The 15,860-nt window shown below is 35.6% G+C and overlaps 3 protein-coding genes across 5 annotated transcripts in view; 2 read left to right on the top strand and 1 right to left on the bottom strand.

Moving 5' to 3' along the window:
- The window catches only part of LOC131976252 (NACHT, LRR and PYD domains-containing protein 12-like), a 177,852-nt gene that overhangs the window by 143,294 nt on the left and 18,698 nt on the right, over nucleotides 1-15,860 (bottom strand). The window lies entirely within an intron of this gene.
- LOC131976282 (sorcin-like) overlaps nucleotides 1-15,860 on the top strand; it is a 28,619-nt gene that overhangs the window by 10,082 nt on the left and 2,677 nt on the right. For 2 of the 3 annotated variants that reach the window (XM_059339237.1, XM_059339235.1), the window contains exons 6-8: nucleotides 124-237; nucleotides 1,576-1,634; nucleotides 2,764-3,549. In XM_059339237.1, the coding sequence (XP_059195220.1) occupies nucleotides 124-237; nucleotides 1,576-1,634; nucleotides 2,764-2,790 (200 nt within the window). In that variant the 3' untranslated portion in view covers nucleotides 2,791-3,549. Of the gene's footprint in view, nucleotides 1-123; nucleotides 238-1,575; nucleotides 1,635-2,763; nucleotides 3,550-15,860 lie in introns of those variants that run through there. The other variant, XM_059339236.1, reaches the window with a different exon arrangement.
- On the top strand, nucleotides 5,890-13,605 carry LOC131976279 (uncharacterized). The gene is made up of 6 exons (XM_059339231.1): nucleotides 5,890-5,917; nucleotides 10,982-11,035; nucleotides 11,266-11,361; nucleotides 11,506-11,647; nucleotides 11,837-12,075; nucleotides 13,422-13,605. Exons 1-6 carry the CDS (start codon nucleotides 5,894-5,896, stop codon nucleotides 13,521-13,523), a joined length of 657 nt encoding a protein of 218 aa, XP_059195214.1. The 5' UTR covers nucleotides 5,890-5,893; the 3' UTR covers nucleotides 13,524-13,605.

Below are 15,860 nucleotides of genomic sequence, written 5' to 3'. Positions count from 1 at the left end.
AGAAAACAATGGTGGTCTAATCATTTTTTCCATGACTGTATATAGATAAATATCCAACGTTTGCAGGGTAAAAAGCCTCCAGTGTTTGACGTTAACTCCATTTATTTTGTTTTGTTCCTGCAGGTTATAATCTGAGCCCTCAGGCCATGAACATCCTCATGAAGCGCTACAGCTTAAACGGCAGAATCGCCTTCGATGATTTCGTGAGCTGCTGTGTGAGACTCCGTGCTCTGACTGGTGAGACCCTTTAAACCAGCTTAAATGCTGCAGGGGGCCACAGTTGTTCATGTTCACTACCACAGGGCCACATATAGGAGCATCACTTCACCAGATATGATGAAACTGCAATTTTAAATATGTTTACAGTGCAGTAACTTTACAATGTTTGAATCTTATTTTTATTGAAAACCAACAACACAGCAGTATTTTTCTTCAACAAATAAAGGAAATCACAATGTCTGAGGTAGTTAATAAAATATTGAACTTCAAATAAATATCAACAATTTACAGGACAAACTAACAAAAGAACTGCAACCATAAATAAAGTGTCCGGAGTTTTTGGTTTCGTTATAGTAGAAGAAGAATGCGTACGTGCAGACGCACTTTCAGACCTTTGCGGAGGAAGATAACATCGGTTTGACGTAAAAGAATCGGCCGATCCCGCAAAATTAAGTAAATCGGTGCACCCGTACTTTTTACCCTAATGGAAACGTGCCTATAAACGGCTCTCAGGGCAACTTCACCCTCTGCATCACCTCAGTTTGTACATAAATAGATAAAAAGGTCTTCTCTTAATTACCCTTCAACCTGAAACAAACAGCAGCAACTGAGGCTTTCCAGCTCGATTCCCTCGGGGGAATTCTTTCAATGATTAAATCATCTGAATCTGCATCTGAATCTTAAATCATCTGAATCTGCTGAGTCTGCGCTTGTTCTTATTTTTTAGTTTCATACTTTTAAAGTTCTTAGAGATAACAATTGGACCTGTGTCTTTTGTATAAATGTCCTGTTCTGTCATGTCTCAATCAGATTACCTGTGAAAAAAATAAAATTTGGTTAAATTAAAAAACTTTTTTAGAAGACATCAACTTTTTCAAACTGGTTTTTACTGTTGAAATGTTGTGAGATGAAACCAGAAATCATAACACAGGAGAAATGTTGTCTTCTCCTGGTTTTAAAGACATCAAAGTTATGTTTATTTTCTGCCCTTATTCACTTAGTCATTTTATCTACATCACTGATGATTATTCATCAAAAATCTCTTTGTGTAAATATTTTAGTCAACCTGATAACATCACCATAACATCAATTTCAAGGTATTTTTTTCTCACAAAAATCATATTTAATATTTAATTTCTAGTTTCTTCTACGTTGGATTGTGTTCTGAATTTAACATGAGGAATGAAGAAAAGATGTGGCCAAACAAGATTAGAAGAACACTTTTAAAATAGTTGTTGTTCAGGCATAAAAACAAGTGTTTCAATAAGCACCAGACTCCATTTAGAAATCCTCTTATTTTACTTTAAGTATTTAAAAAAAACCTTATCAAGTGGGCTGTTTTAATCTGTTTTCCAGATCAGTTTCAGAGGAGAGACACAACTCGAACCGGCCAGGCCACATTCCACTATGATGATGTAAGTTTCTGGCACTTTTCTTCTTTCTAAGTTTTGATGCGTTTTTCTGTTCTGTTTCATGACTGAACAGAACAACAAGTGGCTGTTTTTATTTCACAGCTGAATTTATAACTGGGTTAGAAAAACAGAATATCAAATTAAAGCTGTTGGTTTTGTCCCAGCTGTAAACTACTATGTACTACTAGTGTTGATATTTTACTTTGTAGTTTTTAGTAATTACAACTTTTAAAATCTCTGCCAATGTTGACATTAAAACAGCTTTAACCCGTTAGAACCTATGGTGACACGGTTGTCACAAACACTTTAAATCTTATATAGAATCTCCCATATTAAGCTTTATGCTTCATATTAACTCATTAAATCCCTAAGCAAGACTTCTCCAAAATATGTGTGTGACTGGAAACAGAAATGTGAAAAAGTAGCTCATTTTAAAAAGTTAATTTTTTGTTCCGAGGCTAAATTTAAACTTGTTCTGATCATATTTGCTGAACACATTAAAGTCACAATTTTGATATATGTTATGGAGATGCAAACAAAAAGGCAAATGGTTATTTGTGTTTATTTATTATTAATTTATTATTTTGTTACTTAAAAACTAATCAGAAAAATAATTTGTTGTTAAACAGCACTATTAATGTCAACATTTTGATAAATGTTGTGGAGATGCAAAAGAAAAAGGCAAACTTGTGTCTCTGGAAGCAGAAAATGTGTCTAGTTTTTTATTTTAATTTTAAAATAAGAAATATTATAAACATAAATACCAAAAATGCCCTTTGTAACATACATGTCACATCACAGATCTTTGACATTTAGGGGTAGTATTTCTGTTTAAAAACATCAGAAATGTGTTGTATGTGGTCCACTAGAACACATCCTTTAAGGATACCTGGGTTCTTAAGGGTTAAAATGGTTCCTTCCAAGGATTTATAACTTTGATTTAAGGCCTTAAAGAGACGTTACATGCATCAACACGGTTATTAAACTCTGTTGGTCTTTCTCCATTTCCTGTAATGCATCTCTGACACCTGCAATAACAGATTTTGGCCACTTAGAGGCAGTAGAAGCAAGCTAAGAACACAACACTGACTCACTGGTCGTACAGTAACTCTGCTTATGTTTCTCTCTCTAGTTCATCCAGGTCACCATGAACATGTGAAGAACACAAACAGACGGGACACATGGCGGCATTTTAAACATCTTCTCATATTAACATCATGTACTTTCACTGTGTTTTTTATTTTTTAACATTGTTATACAAACATAATGTCACTTGAACATTCCATTTTACCAGGAACCTTGTAGAACCTGATAATGTAATAACTTCCTGATAATGTAATAAAGTGCGTTTCCCAATAATGTAATACACTTTTTTACCAGTAATATAATAAAGTATAACACCAAGCACCTTTAGATTTCAAGAAGCTGTTGAATGTATCCGTGTGTCGTCATGGATACCTCGTTTGTGAAAAACGGATGGTCAAAAGTTAATAAACATTCAACTTTGACCTGTTGGTGGCGCTAGAGCTCTTGAGCTAGATTTGATACACAGTATCACCACTTGAACCCAAGTAATGTTAAATTATTACAATATTGGGGAATTATTACATTATCAGGACTTGGTAAATGAAGGCTAACCTGATAATGTAATAACCTCCCATTAATGTTATACTTTATTACATTATTGGTAAAAAGTGTTTTACATTATCAGGAAGTTATTACATTATCAGATTTTATTACATTTTCAATGGACTCAAGTGCAGATTTTTATTACATTATCAGGTTCTACAAACCTTGTTTTTGTAACAAACTAATGAAACTATAGTAACCTCAAGCTGCACCAATGACAAACCCCTATGTGAGTGTGAACATAACGTATAAAATAAATAAAACACAAACATGTCGTGTTCTCAACTGATGTTTGACTCCTTCTGACTTCCCTCTGAGATTTTTCTGGTTCTAAATTAGTTGGTAGATGTCCGTTATTCTCTGTAACCGGACAGTATAAACGAACGTTAGACGTTAGAATGTAAATTATTGGATCCACATTTCACTCAGGGAAAAGATGGCGAGAGTGATGCTGCAGCTGAAACGTTTAATGTTTGTTTCGTACACATTTAGTTTGTGTTATGATATAATTTGTACATCAACCAACAAACTGCAAGAGTCCCAGACTAGGACACAAAGTCACGGACTCGGAGGCCAGGCTCAACCGAAATGGACACAAATTGGAAAAATGCGCTCTAGTCTGCTGAGCCCGAATTTCAAATAGTTTTGTAAATTGTGAACATGTTGTCCTCCGGCTGAAGAGGAAGAGGACCATCCAGATGGTCAAAGCCAGTATCTGTGATGGTATGGGGGTAATATGTTAGTGTCACACCTGTGAAGACACCATTAATACAAGTACAAACGGCTGCAATACTAACGTGTGCAGCGGGAGGCGGGGCTTGACCCGACACGTCACACGCCAAGCTCTGCCTAGAGTGCACTACGTCATCGTGGTTAGTTCAGGGACAGTCGGGATTTCGGAAACTCTGTATAAACAGCGCCTGGATGGATTTTTCCCTACTGCTGTACATTTACTAAACCACTATTTGACTGAAGATTGATCTAAAATTTTAATAAAACTTTAGTGAACATAAAAACTGTCTTTGCAATGTCTTTTGCAGCGACGTATTGTGTTTTTGCTATTAATAAATAGGTTTGTCATTGTTTATGTCATTAACGGAAACCCGAGAACAGCAAAATGCAGAGAAGTGATTATTTTATAGACTACATAAATTATCATGTAGGCATCATCAATCAGCAGACTGTACAACAATCACAGAAAGCATTATATAATATTCCTATCTTCCAATGATGTAGGTCTGCATCAGTCTAAAAAACATACCTTGGAAAACTTTTTTTAACCACTTCTCACCTATACAGCGGCATGTCCTGTATTGATGTGTCATAGCCTTTGTTACTGTATGTGCCCGTTTGTGTGGAGCGTATTTTGTGACTTGTCCAGGTAATCAAGGGCAGTCTGTGGTTCTCAGTTGACTGGTTAACTGAGTAAGTAAAAAAGTGCAACCCTTTTCATGGAATATCATAATGATAGATGATTGAAAAAAGCCAGTGATAGCAAATAATGCAAATAATTATCAAAAGAAATGTTTCTATTATTTCGCAACAATGAACACAAACTATGAAATCTGTTAGCAGTAGGTCAGGCAAAAAATAAAAATACACACATGTATAATATGGGTGCAGCATTCATGCAGACCAAGCTATTTCCCTGTAAAAAAAATTTACAGGGAAGTACAATTATTATCTATCCTGCAGTGAAGAAAGGAGAGATGTCCACCACTGCCTTTTGTTCTTGATCCATAAAGATGTTATGAGATGGATGATCTCTGGTGGATGACCCTCTCCATTAATACACCACTAAAACACTATTTTCAGCACATTCTGCACGTGTTACAGCAGCACGGCTCCGAAGGGAAAAGGACCGGTTCCCCTTTGAAAATGTGCAGCACATTAAACAGAACACAAGATAACGCAGACCCCGGACTGTTGAGCAACTGAAGCTTTATATGAAGAAAGAACTTTACTTTAAAACTTCAACAGATGGTGTCCTCAGTTCCTGAACACTGACTGAGTGTTGATGAAATAAAAACTGATGTGACAGAGTGGTAAACATGCCCCTCTGCCTACTTTTTTGGAGCATGTTGCAGGCAACATATGAGTGTATATTTACAATAAACAACTAAGTTTCTCAGTTTAAGCATGAAGTATATATTGTCTTTGTACAGTTTTCAATTCAATATATGTAAAAAAACAAAAAAACAAGACGAATAGCAAATGATTACTTTTTTTTCTTTACTTATTCGAGGTACTTGAGTATTTCCATTTGAAGGCATTTTTCATTAGTTAGTCATTCATCAGTTACTTTTCATATCAATATTGTTCACATCAAACTATCAGTTTATAAAAGGACATTTTTACTAGACAGCGTTCAGGTGCTGTGTGATGTTACACTGTTGGACGTGGCAGTCACTGGTGAGATGATGGCATCTCACCAGTGACTGCCACGTCCAACAGACTGTATTTGAATACTAACAGAAGTGCACTACACTTTATCTGAGCAGCTGCCAAGTGATCTCTTGGTGTGACTGTTGGTCATTCAACACTTTATCTTTATGAGCTCTACAACAATGGGCAACTCACTTCATAGCTGCACTCTGAAAAGAAGCCTACATTTGTCTTTCATCAAAATTTCCATGTCCAAGGCATTCAGAAAAGAGGTTAGTAAAATGTCTACTTGTCATATCATACCTCTGACGGTTACACTTTGGTTAAGCAGAGTAAAGTGTGCTGTCAAGTTCTTGGAAAAGTTAATTCATGGCAACATCACTTTTTATTTATTTGGGATTAAAACTGGAAGTTGCCAGCCTCAGTCTCACTGCAACAGCATAAATCTGACTGGTTTGCTTGTGTTTTATTTTTGTGGTTGTTTTTATCTCACTACCTAATTATGCATGCTTGCCTGTGTTTATGCACGTTTTATTTTTATTCTTTTCAGTGATAAACAGGGAAAACCTTGCACATCTATTTCATAGACAGGTACGTAGGAGAGGGACGGGTGGATTAAAAATACAAATAAGACTCATTCATTGTCCTTAACCCATGATCTGAACTCAGTTCGCAGGGGGCTGGAGCCGATCCCACCTGTGACTGAGTGAGACCTGGACAGGTCTCCAGACTATCACAGGGCTGACACACACACACACACACACACACACACACACACACAGACACACACACACATATTAAAACGATGCATTGTAGTTGCTGGATATATTGTATTTTGCATTTGGTACAACAGAAAACCACTTTTGGGATTTTAACGTAAATGTCAGACAGGCTGATCCTGTTGATGTTTTAAGAAGCAGCACATTAAGACCTGCTTTTATTCTCTTGCTTTAATTTGTGTTTCACCTGTTTTTATCCTGTTTAACTGCAACATTAGTGCATGTGTGCTGTATATAAAACTCTACTTCTGCATGGTGAGAACATGCAGAATAAAAACAACTGAGGCAGCAGTGACAAAATACTAAATTTCAGCATAGAGAAATGTTCAAGTCTATTTATAAAAGGAAATTGTCTTTATTACAAAAATATGTAAATTAATATGAGACAATATATGTATATATATATATATATATATATATATATACATGTGTGTGTGTATATATGTATATACACACACACATATATACATATACATATATATATACATATACATACATATATATACACATATATATATATATATATATATATATATATATATATACATACATATATACACACACATATATATACACATACATATATGTATATATGTATATATATACATATATATATATACACACACACACACACACACACACACACACATATATATAATGTCTCATATTAATTTACACATTTTTGTAATAAAGACAACTTCCTTTTTATAGCATTAGCACTTAATGTAGAAAAACAAGAAAAAAAACCCTGAAAAACAATAAAGTACACTGTGCAAACACGTTAATAAAAATGTAATGCATGACATTTAGAACTCAAAGTTTATATTTACAAATACAAAGGTTTATCAGTTTGAACATGAACCCAATTTGTGAGTCAAAGTTTATAACAGAAAAACTGTCGGCCAAAAAGCATTTTTAAGGGTTCATTTCTTCAAAGGAACAATCGTGGCTGCCTCAATATATAAACATTTATTTATTTTTTGAAAGTGCATTGTTTTCTTTTTGTCATTTTTGTTTCACCAGCAAAATGTTCTCTTAAAGCCTGAAACAAGACAAGTTTACTTTTTTCACAATTAACCAAAAGCAGAGTCTTTTCCTTCCATAAAAGCTAACTAAAATTATGTTCACATAACACTAAATGGAGCTTTCTGAAAATGCTGTGTGTAAAGATCAGAGGAATTTAGTTCTTGTAATTGTTTAACAGTGCCTGTCTGCTCACACTGCTCACTTGGAGGTTAAACTGTGATATGAAAATGTGTCTCATAACTGACATCCTCCACTGCTGTAAGTTGAAGTATTCAAATGAGCATGGAAAACAGCACGGTGGGACGAAGACTTGATGTGATTAGGTCTATTCTCTGTTCTTCAAGTATATAAGGAGATGCCTTTCTCTGTCCCGTCAGGCTTCCACCTTCTCACTGAAAGGTAAGACCTCTGCAACAATTCATTCTACACAGCTTTCTCCAATTAATATCATATAAAAGACTGAAAGGTATTTGCTTCTTCTAAATTCTAAAACTTCTAAGGGCGTTTTCACACCTGAAAGGCCGAACCAAGGTCCGTGTTCTGCAGGGGTGAAAGTAGTTTTAAATTCTTGCCGGTACTATTACAAAAACCTTCATCTCTCTTTCACTTCATGCATTTTAAAATAGCAAAGTCAAAACCCAAACAAATAAAAACATTGAAATATTTTACTGTAGACTATCTGTAGGCCAGGAATTAGAAACACTTGACAATATGGTAAACAATTTGGGGAAAAAATTGACTGTTTTGTAGTGTTTCTCTCCGTTTTTTTTCAAAATGTGATAACTGACAGATATTTAAATCATGTTGAAAGTGTTTCAGCCAACCACAAGAATTTGTGGAATTTTGTTGGTTTAATTTATTGTTCGTCCTGTCCTGGCGCAAGCGGCGTTTCTTGACGTCTGTGGACCAGTTGTGGAAAACGTCCCAGTGCATTAAATCAAACGCACCGATTCCCATAGCAACCGCTGTGTTTCGGAAGTAGACGCGCATGCGCACTCACGTACTGCTGAGTGAACTCTCCGGTCGTTATCTCACAAGCAGTTTATTTTCCGAGCTGTTCTGTATCTTTAAAATTAAACAAAATAACATGAAACATGAAATAACAACTGCACCGCTTACTCTCCTACTGATTTTAACTGTGACATTTTGCAACAAACGTAAAGACATTAAACGTGCGGTACACGTTTCAAAGGCTGGGCGCAGAGGAGACCACGTGGCTCTCTCCAAGGGGAGAGAGGGAGCTGCCCGGCCAAGGCTCCGTCCAGCATGGACTAAAACACAGCACGGACACTTCACAAACTATTCACAATGAGTTAAAAGGAATTTTTAAACAGACAAAGTAGTTTTTAAGACTGCATATTGCTAGCGCATCTATTTTCTGACCCAGAGTGCGGCCGTGACTGGCTTTGAATAAGGGGTCATATAGCAGGCAGCCGCTCTCCCATCTTCCTGGTACTGCGTACCGCCACAGAATCTTTTAGTGGTATGCAGTACCGGACCGTACAGGTGTTGTGCCGTATTAAGCACCCCTGCCGTGAAAAGCACCCCCTCGTCGCGGGGAGTTTACTTAGGAGTTTATATTCAATGACCAAGAAAAAAAACAACACACTGACACTTCAATATACACACATATATACAGTAAGCAGGCTATTAATTAATGACATCAATAACCATTTACCCGATTTTTGTTATCTGTGACTGTGATTGTGGGAAAGTATGACTATTGTGGAATCCATGAGCGCATTTAAACATGAATCATTAACACCAAACTGGACGCTAAACAGAACGTGACATTGAATGAGAATATAATTTTTGTCATTGTGTGTACGTTGTCATTTGTAGTAAATTAAACATGAGCATTTAGTCCTTTTTGACATTTACTCGTGAATAAGAGATCTGTGGGTAATATATGTCCGTTTGGTAGTAGTTTATAGCGTCCTCTCCACATGCGCGACGAGGGGGTGCTTTTCACGGCAGGGGTGCTTAATACGGCACAACACCGGCTTACTTTCACCCCTGGTGTTCTGTTACATTATCTACATTTGGTCCGGTTAGTTTTGGTTTCACGCTGCAAAAGGAATAAGGGACTTTACAAGACAAAACTTCCTGTCATTGATACGAAAGTCCGAACTATAAAAAAAAAAGTTGTTTTCACACTGTAAAAGGTTCGGACCTTGGTTCGTTTGGTCCGGACCGAGACCACCTCTGTGGTGGGACCGAACTTTGGTCCTTTGGCACCTTTCACACCTGGAATTTAGGTTCGGATCAAACTGAAAAGTCCTAAAGTCTGGACCAAACAAGATAGGTGTGAAAGCGCCCTAAGCGTTGATACAAATTGCACCATAAGGACAGAAAATTGCTTTAAAAATTGTGGGATTTGTTGCCAAAAATAAAGCGTTTGCACTGACCAGTTAAAAACATTAAATTCTCCTCTTCAGCGACACTGAAATCTGTTTACACAGAGTAGAGAGGAGAGGACAGTGACAATACTTCAACAAATGTATCAACATATAACAATATGTCGAGAATTTTTAGTGTTTATATATATAAATTCCATTTTATTCCCATTTAAAAACATTTTTTATTTATCTTTGTTTTTTCTTTTTTATGATTTCTGTCATTCTAACTTATTTTGCACAAAGACATGTTGGAGTTGTTCCCACTTCTAGCCATGATTGTGCTGATTCCACAGAGCTGCAGGATTTATAGATTTATAGAGATTAGATTATAGATGAAACGGATTGTTGGGGTTAAGAAATATCAACACAGATGTGGCGAAGGATTCAGAACCCAAAGACAGAACAGGTCAAAGAAAAAGGGCTTTAGTAAAATAAATGTACAAGTGAACAGGCTGACCATCAGGCAAAAGCTAAAAATGTTCTGATTCTGAAAAAAAGGAAGAAACGATTCTGCAAAGTGAGGCAGACAGTTCATAAACAGGCGGCTGGGAAATCATTAGTTTTGGCCAGCTGTCTAGTCAAGTGAAAGGGCTGGTGAGCATGTTATATCACTAGAGACTGGTGTGATAACAATTGGTGCTGGTGGGCAAAGGCAGGTGTAGAGTTTTATTTATATATATATATATATATATATATATATATATATATATATATATATATATATAGAAATGCATGGTGAGACCATGGAACATAAAATACAGATTTGAACATTTCTCTATGCTGAAATTTAGTATTTTGTCACCGCTGCCTCAGTTGTTTTTATTCTGCATGGTCTCACCATGCAGAAGTAGAGTTTTATATACAGCACACATGCACTAATGTTGCAGTTAAACAGGATAAAAACAAGTGAAACACAAATTAAAGCAAGAGAATAAAAGCAGGTCTTAATGTGCTGCTTCTTAAAACATCAACAGGATCAGCCTGTCTGACTTTTAAGTTAAAATCCCAAAAGTGGTTTTCTGTTGTACCCAATGCAAAATACAATATATCCAGCAACTACAATGCATCGTTTTAATGTGTGTGTGTGTGTGTGTGTGTGTGTGTGTGTGTGTGTGTGTGTGTGTGCTTTCAGGGTGCTAAGTGGCTCATTTCTTTCCAATCATCATCTTCTAAACACATCACAGTGGTAAGTCATCTGTTCTTTCTGCTGTGGTTTCTACTTTACACCAGCCTCAGTGGCGTGTCCCTGACTGAGTGTGTGTGTGTGTGTGTGTGTGTGTGTGTGTGTGTGTGTGTGTGTGTGTGTGTGAGAGAGAGAGAGAGAGAGAGAGAGACAAGTCCAACAAGATCATAATGTTTATGAATCTTTTTTCCAGAATGATTTAGTGTTTTGTTCTCCTCTTCTCACCAAACCAGTTCTCCACTGAAGCAAAAATGAAAAACCTCATCTTGGTTGCTTTGATCCTTCAGCTGGTGATCACAAACATAGAGAGTAATGGGGATGGTCCGAAAGTAAGTTCCATTTATCTAATTATTATTTCATTTTTACGAGTCTATTCATGCCTCATAATCATCTACTAACTTCACGGTTTGAACCAAAACTCCAGTTGCTGCTGCAGATACTCTTTCTCTATCTCTCATGTCTTCTCTCCACAGCCTCGGTTTGGACAAATATTTGCTTTTCCAAGATTGTGTACAGGAGATCAGGCCACATACAACCACGTCGGTGTGTATGTGGGCAAAGGTGAAGGCTGGAAAGACGTTGGTCAAGGTGATAATGACCTATTTCACTTCACAAGTAAGTGTCCTGAAGTGAAAATAAAAGTATGCACATTTAAATTAAGTCTACATTAAAGTTAACAAAAGGTGAAGATGTCGACATGCATGAAGTTCCTGACTGTCACTCTGAACGTCAGTCAAAGATGAGAAGGAAAAGGTTTTTTTCTTCAAAACCTCGCTCATTCATGAACATTATTTTTATTTTTAGAACCAGGTATAGGACAGGCTTGCACATATAAATTTGATACGATTAAAAAAGTGGAAGGAAAAAACAAGGCAGTCCCGGACACTTCCTACGACGGGAGAGAAGGCTTCACTGTAGACTACGACGCCATAGCGAAGAGAATCAAAGAATGCAATGGAAAGACTCTGACATATGGACCCATTAAACAAAACTGTGAAGTCGGTGCTACCTATGTGGCCTATGGAAAAGGAGTATCAGAGCAGGTAAGTGGATGATTCAACAGTGACCCATAGTCATTTAGCAAGTCTATAGTTTGGCTGATTCAGAACAGCCCATTTATGAAAACCATTTTTTGGGTTTATGTTCTATATTGACTGTCGGACTGAGTGAGCGGACTACTGCCACATTCACTGTTTTCAAACTCCTCGGGGAGTGGCGAGTCCTGTGCACCACACAGAATCCTTCTGCCATTCCAATAAGTGAAGCATAAATCTGCACAGACAGCTGTTACAAATCACACAAAACAAACGCTTCATTAAATGCCACAAAAATGGATTTGACGTGTAAAAACAAACGCCCTCAATGGAGATTGACACATTTAACCCTTTATCAGGCAAAGAACTATATTTGGTAACTTCAGGTAATATTTCGAGAAAAAAGTGGCAAATCTACAAGAAAAAAAGTCACAGATTTACCAAAAAAAGTGGGAAAAAGCAACTTTTTCCCCCAGATTCACCACTTTAAATCTCATAAACTTTTTTCTCAAAATATTATTTCCGTATGTTTTTTTTTTTTTACGCATTCTGGCTGTATGTAATATCCTCCAATATTCTCTAGGGTTGACATTTGGAATTTGCAAGTATTTCAATGAGTGTCTTATTAAGGGTTAAAGTGGTGAATCTGGGAGAAAAAAGTTGTTTTTTCCCCACTTTTTTCTCGTAAATCTGCAACTTTTTTCTCGTAAATCTGCAACTTTTTTTGCGCAGATTTGCCACTTTAAATCTCTTCAATCTGCGTTTTTTTTTCCTGTAGATTTACCACTTTAATCTAGTAAATTTGCTACTTTTTTCTCGAAATATTACCTGAAGTTACCAAATATAGTTCTTTGCCTGATAAAGGGTTAATAGAATGGATGGACGGATGAGGGGTTTATTATATCATAAAGTATATCATTCTTGTTTATATTGAAGGGACAAACGCATACTAACCACTAGTATCCAAAATCTTTTTATCACAGACACTTGTTTTGCAAGAACTCCTCCAAGGCGTACGACTACATTTGTTGTTGTTGCTACCTTTAAATACAACACAGAGGAGTGTTTCTAAAAAATAATGCCCTTAACCAGCGATCAACCATGATCAATAAGCCTCATAAATAAGCAATAAATCACCTAACAAACACATGTCAAAGGTCAACGGTCGTTGGTTATACCCTGTCCAGTTAGAAGAATGGACATCTACCACCCAACAGAATTAAGCCAGAAAGAAAAAAATAATGTACAATAATTGGTGCAAAGTTAAATTCTGTGCAATCTTTACCACAAAAGTGTGAGGTTTCTGTTCACTCATTATGAAGGTAATATCTAACTCTTCTTTGTTTTTTTTACAGAAAGGTACAGTGGTTGAACCATTGTTTGATAAAAGTCCAGTCGATGAAGAAGCTGACGTACATTGTTATTTGGGTCGGTTTTGTCACTTTTCCAACCCCTGATAGCTAGTTCTGCCAGCCTCTCTTGCTCTCCTCTGTACTTTCCTCACATGATGTGAGGTCTTATTTGAAATAAAAATCATGAGCAAGAACTGTCTGCATTTTATTGTGCCTTTAATTGTTTAGAATGATAATACTTATCTCGTTATGCATGTTCCACTCTCCAGAATAAAATGTTGCGTGCTTCTATAAAACGAGCATGTTGATGAAGGTTTCATATAAACTTTTTTACATACATGCATAACGAATGCTTTTGGCATTTTGAGGGAATAGACTGAAGATAAGCTCTAAAAAAAAAAACTTTGTTGTTATGAAATTACAAAATTATTGTATTTTATTGCACACTGTGTGTATTTTATTGCACACTGTGTGTTTTCAAGCTTGTGGAACAATGAGATACATTTTTGTTCAGAACCCCCAGCCCCACAAATGAAATTTTTGTGACATGCATGCATATTTCCTGTATTTTACTTAACATGAATACAAAATTCTCAACAACCCTCAACCCAACAATTCCATTGGTGTCAACCATGTCATGATAGCTTGTCAGGAAGTGAGTAGAAACAAGATGCCAGATTAGGCTATATGTTAGCGTGGAAAAAATGGTAACACTTTATTTTACAGGTCCACACATTTCATTATAATTAGGTAATAATTAGAAACTAATCTTTGACATTACTTCAGAATTTCATGACAAATGAGTGAAAATAAGAAAGTCACTTCTTTGAAATTATGCCAAAAAATAATTGTAAGCAGGTGATAATTAGGGAGCAAATTTTTTTCCCAATTTCTTTCCAATTCCCCCAAAATGATATGGTTAAAAGTGAAATAACAACAAATAAAGGCTAATTATGTTTGCCAGATACAGTGACATATTGTGATAATTGCAAGTACATGAATTAGTTATTTAATTGTGGTCTGAAAACACTTTGCTTAACTTAAAATACCTTCAAAAGACGTGAAGCTAAAATAATTTGTTTATCTGCTTGATTTTAAAGCTCCTACAGTGGTCAATTAATCATTTGGTAATTGTCCATAGACATTTCAATTATTTCTTCACTTGTAATTCATTTATTTAATTTATTTATTCTGTTTCCTTCTTGTTATTATTGTGTTATCTGTAGCTTTTTTTATACTGCAATCCCTTTGAAAATAAATTATTGATCCAAATGTGAAAACCTGGTTAAATAAAGATTGAATTTGCCGACAGCTCTAAAAATGAACAACAGGTACATTATTACATTAAGTATACATTAATATGAAAGTCTTAATACTGATGGTGTGTTGACATTTCAAAACCTTTGTAAAAAGCAGTTTTTCTCTCTTTTGACTGTTTTAATGTATTTGTTAATATTGTGTCTAAAAACATAAAGGGACATTTGCCTTGTTCAGTTTTGTGAAGACATTATCTATCCTCAATAAGAAAGCGATGAATGAGACTTTTGACATGGGAAAGTTCCAACTTGATTATTGATTATGAATTTGTGTAATTCACAAGATATGGTGGCTTAAATTAAAGACATGGCATTTAGTTATTTATAACAATAATACATTTTTTATGATGCACTTGTGCTACAGCTTAAAAGCATAACAGTCTTAATTATAAAAAGTTTTTTTTTTTAAATCACTAAAATCAGAAAGAAAAAATATATCTAGAAAACATCCAGAGGGGAAGAACCAAAAGTTTTGCTAAAAAGGAAAGTTTTAAGTACTTTTTTTAAACTGTCAATCATGAAACTGATATAAAATACTTCAATCTACTGGCCTAAAGTGGTTAGATCAGGGGTGGGCAATTCATTTTCGCCACATGACAAATACCACGAAGGTTGCAGGGACCGGACCAAAACTCTGAATGATAAGACTGTTAATGTGGAGTAAATCAAATATAGCAGTAAAAAGTAGTAAATCCTCCAATCACTGTATCACTTTAACATTTATTTTAAACACAACTGTAAATGACCTTTAGTAAGGTTCCTATTGTTTTTTTTTTGTATTATATAGCTTGTTTTTCATGTTTGTACATTTTCTAGCTGTTGTGATACAATTTTGTGATACTTTTATTTTGAAAAGGTGCCGTCCAGTGTGAAACGGGTGCTTTAATTTTGAAAGGTATCGACAGGAAATAACAGGTGGAACAGTAGAATGAAAAACGAACGGTAAATAATAACGAGTGCTTCATATTTCATAGAAAGTTGATATAAAGTATGAAAAAGGCTTCTATAGTGGCTGACAGGACACAAGGTTTGTTAAAGTTTATTTTCTTCTGTCATATATATATATATGATTCACAAGACCAAGGAATGTCTTAGCTATTTTTATTTTCACGGAGCTATGATTTTA

This window comes from Centropristis striata, chromosome 8 (assembly GCF_030273125.1).
Source record: "Centropristis striata isolate RG_2023a ecotype Rhode Island chromosome 8, C.striata_1.0, whole genome shotgun sequence".
Taxonomy (NCBI): Eukaryota; Metazoa; Chordata; class Actinopteri; order Perciformes; family Serranidae; genus Centropristis; species Centropristis striata.
The sequence above is the reverse complement of the archived record's forward strand: the minus strand, read 5'-3'. Positions and strand labels throughout refer to the sequence as shown.

Excerpts from the sequence above, each read along its gene's own strand:
- LOC131976279 (XM_059339231.1), top strand. The coding sequence starts at position 5,894 with ATGTCCAAGGCATTCAGAAAAGAG. Across the intron at positions 5,918-10,981 it reads CCAAGGCATTCAGAAAAGAG|GGTGCTAAGTGGCTCATTTC; the intron begins GTTAGTAAAATG and ends GTGTGCTTTCAG. Across the intron at positions 11,648-11,836 it reads TGACCTATTTCACTTCACAA|AACCAGGTATAGGACAGGCT; the intron begins GTAAGTGTCCTG and ends TTTTATTTTTAG.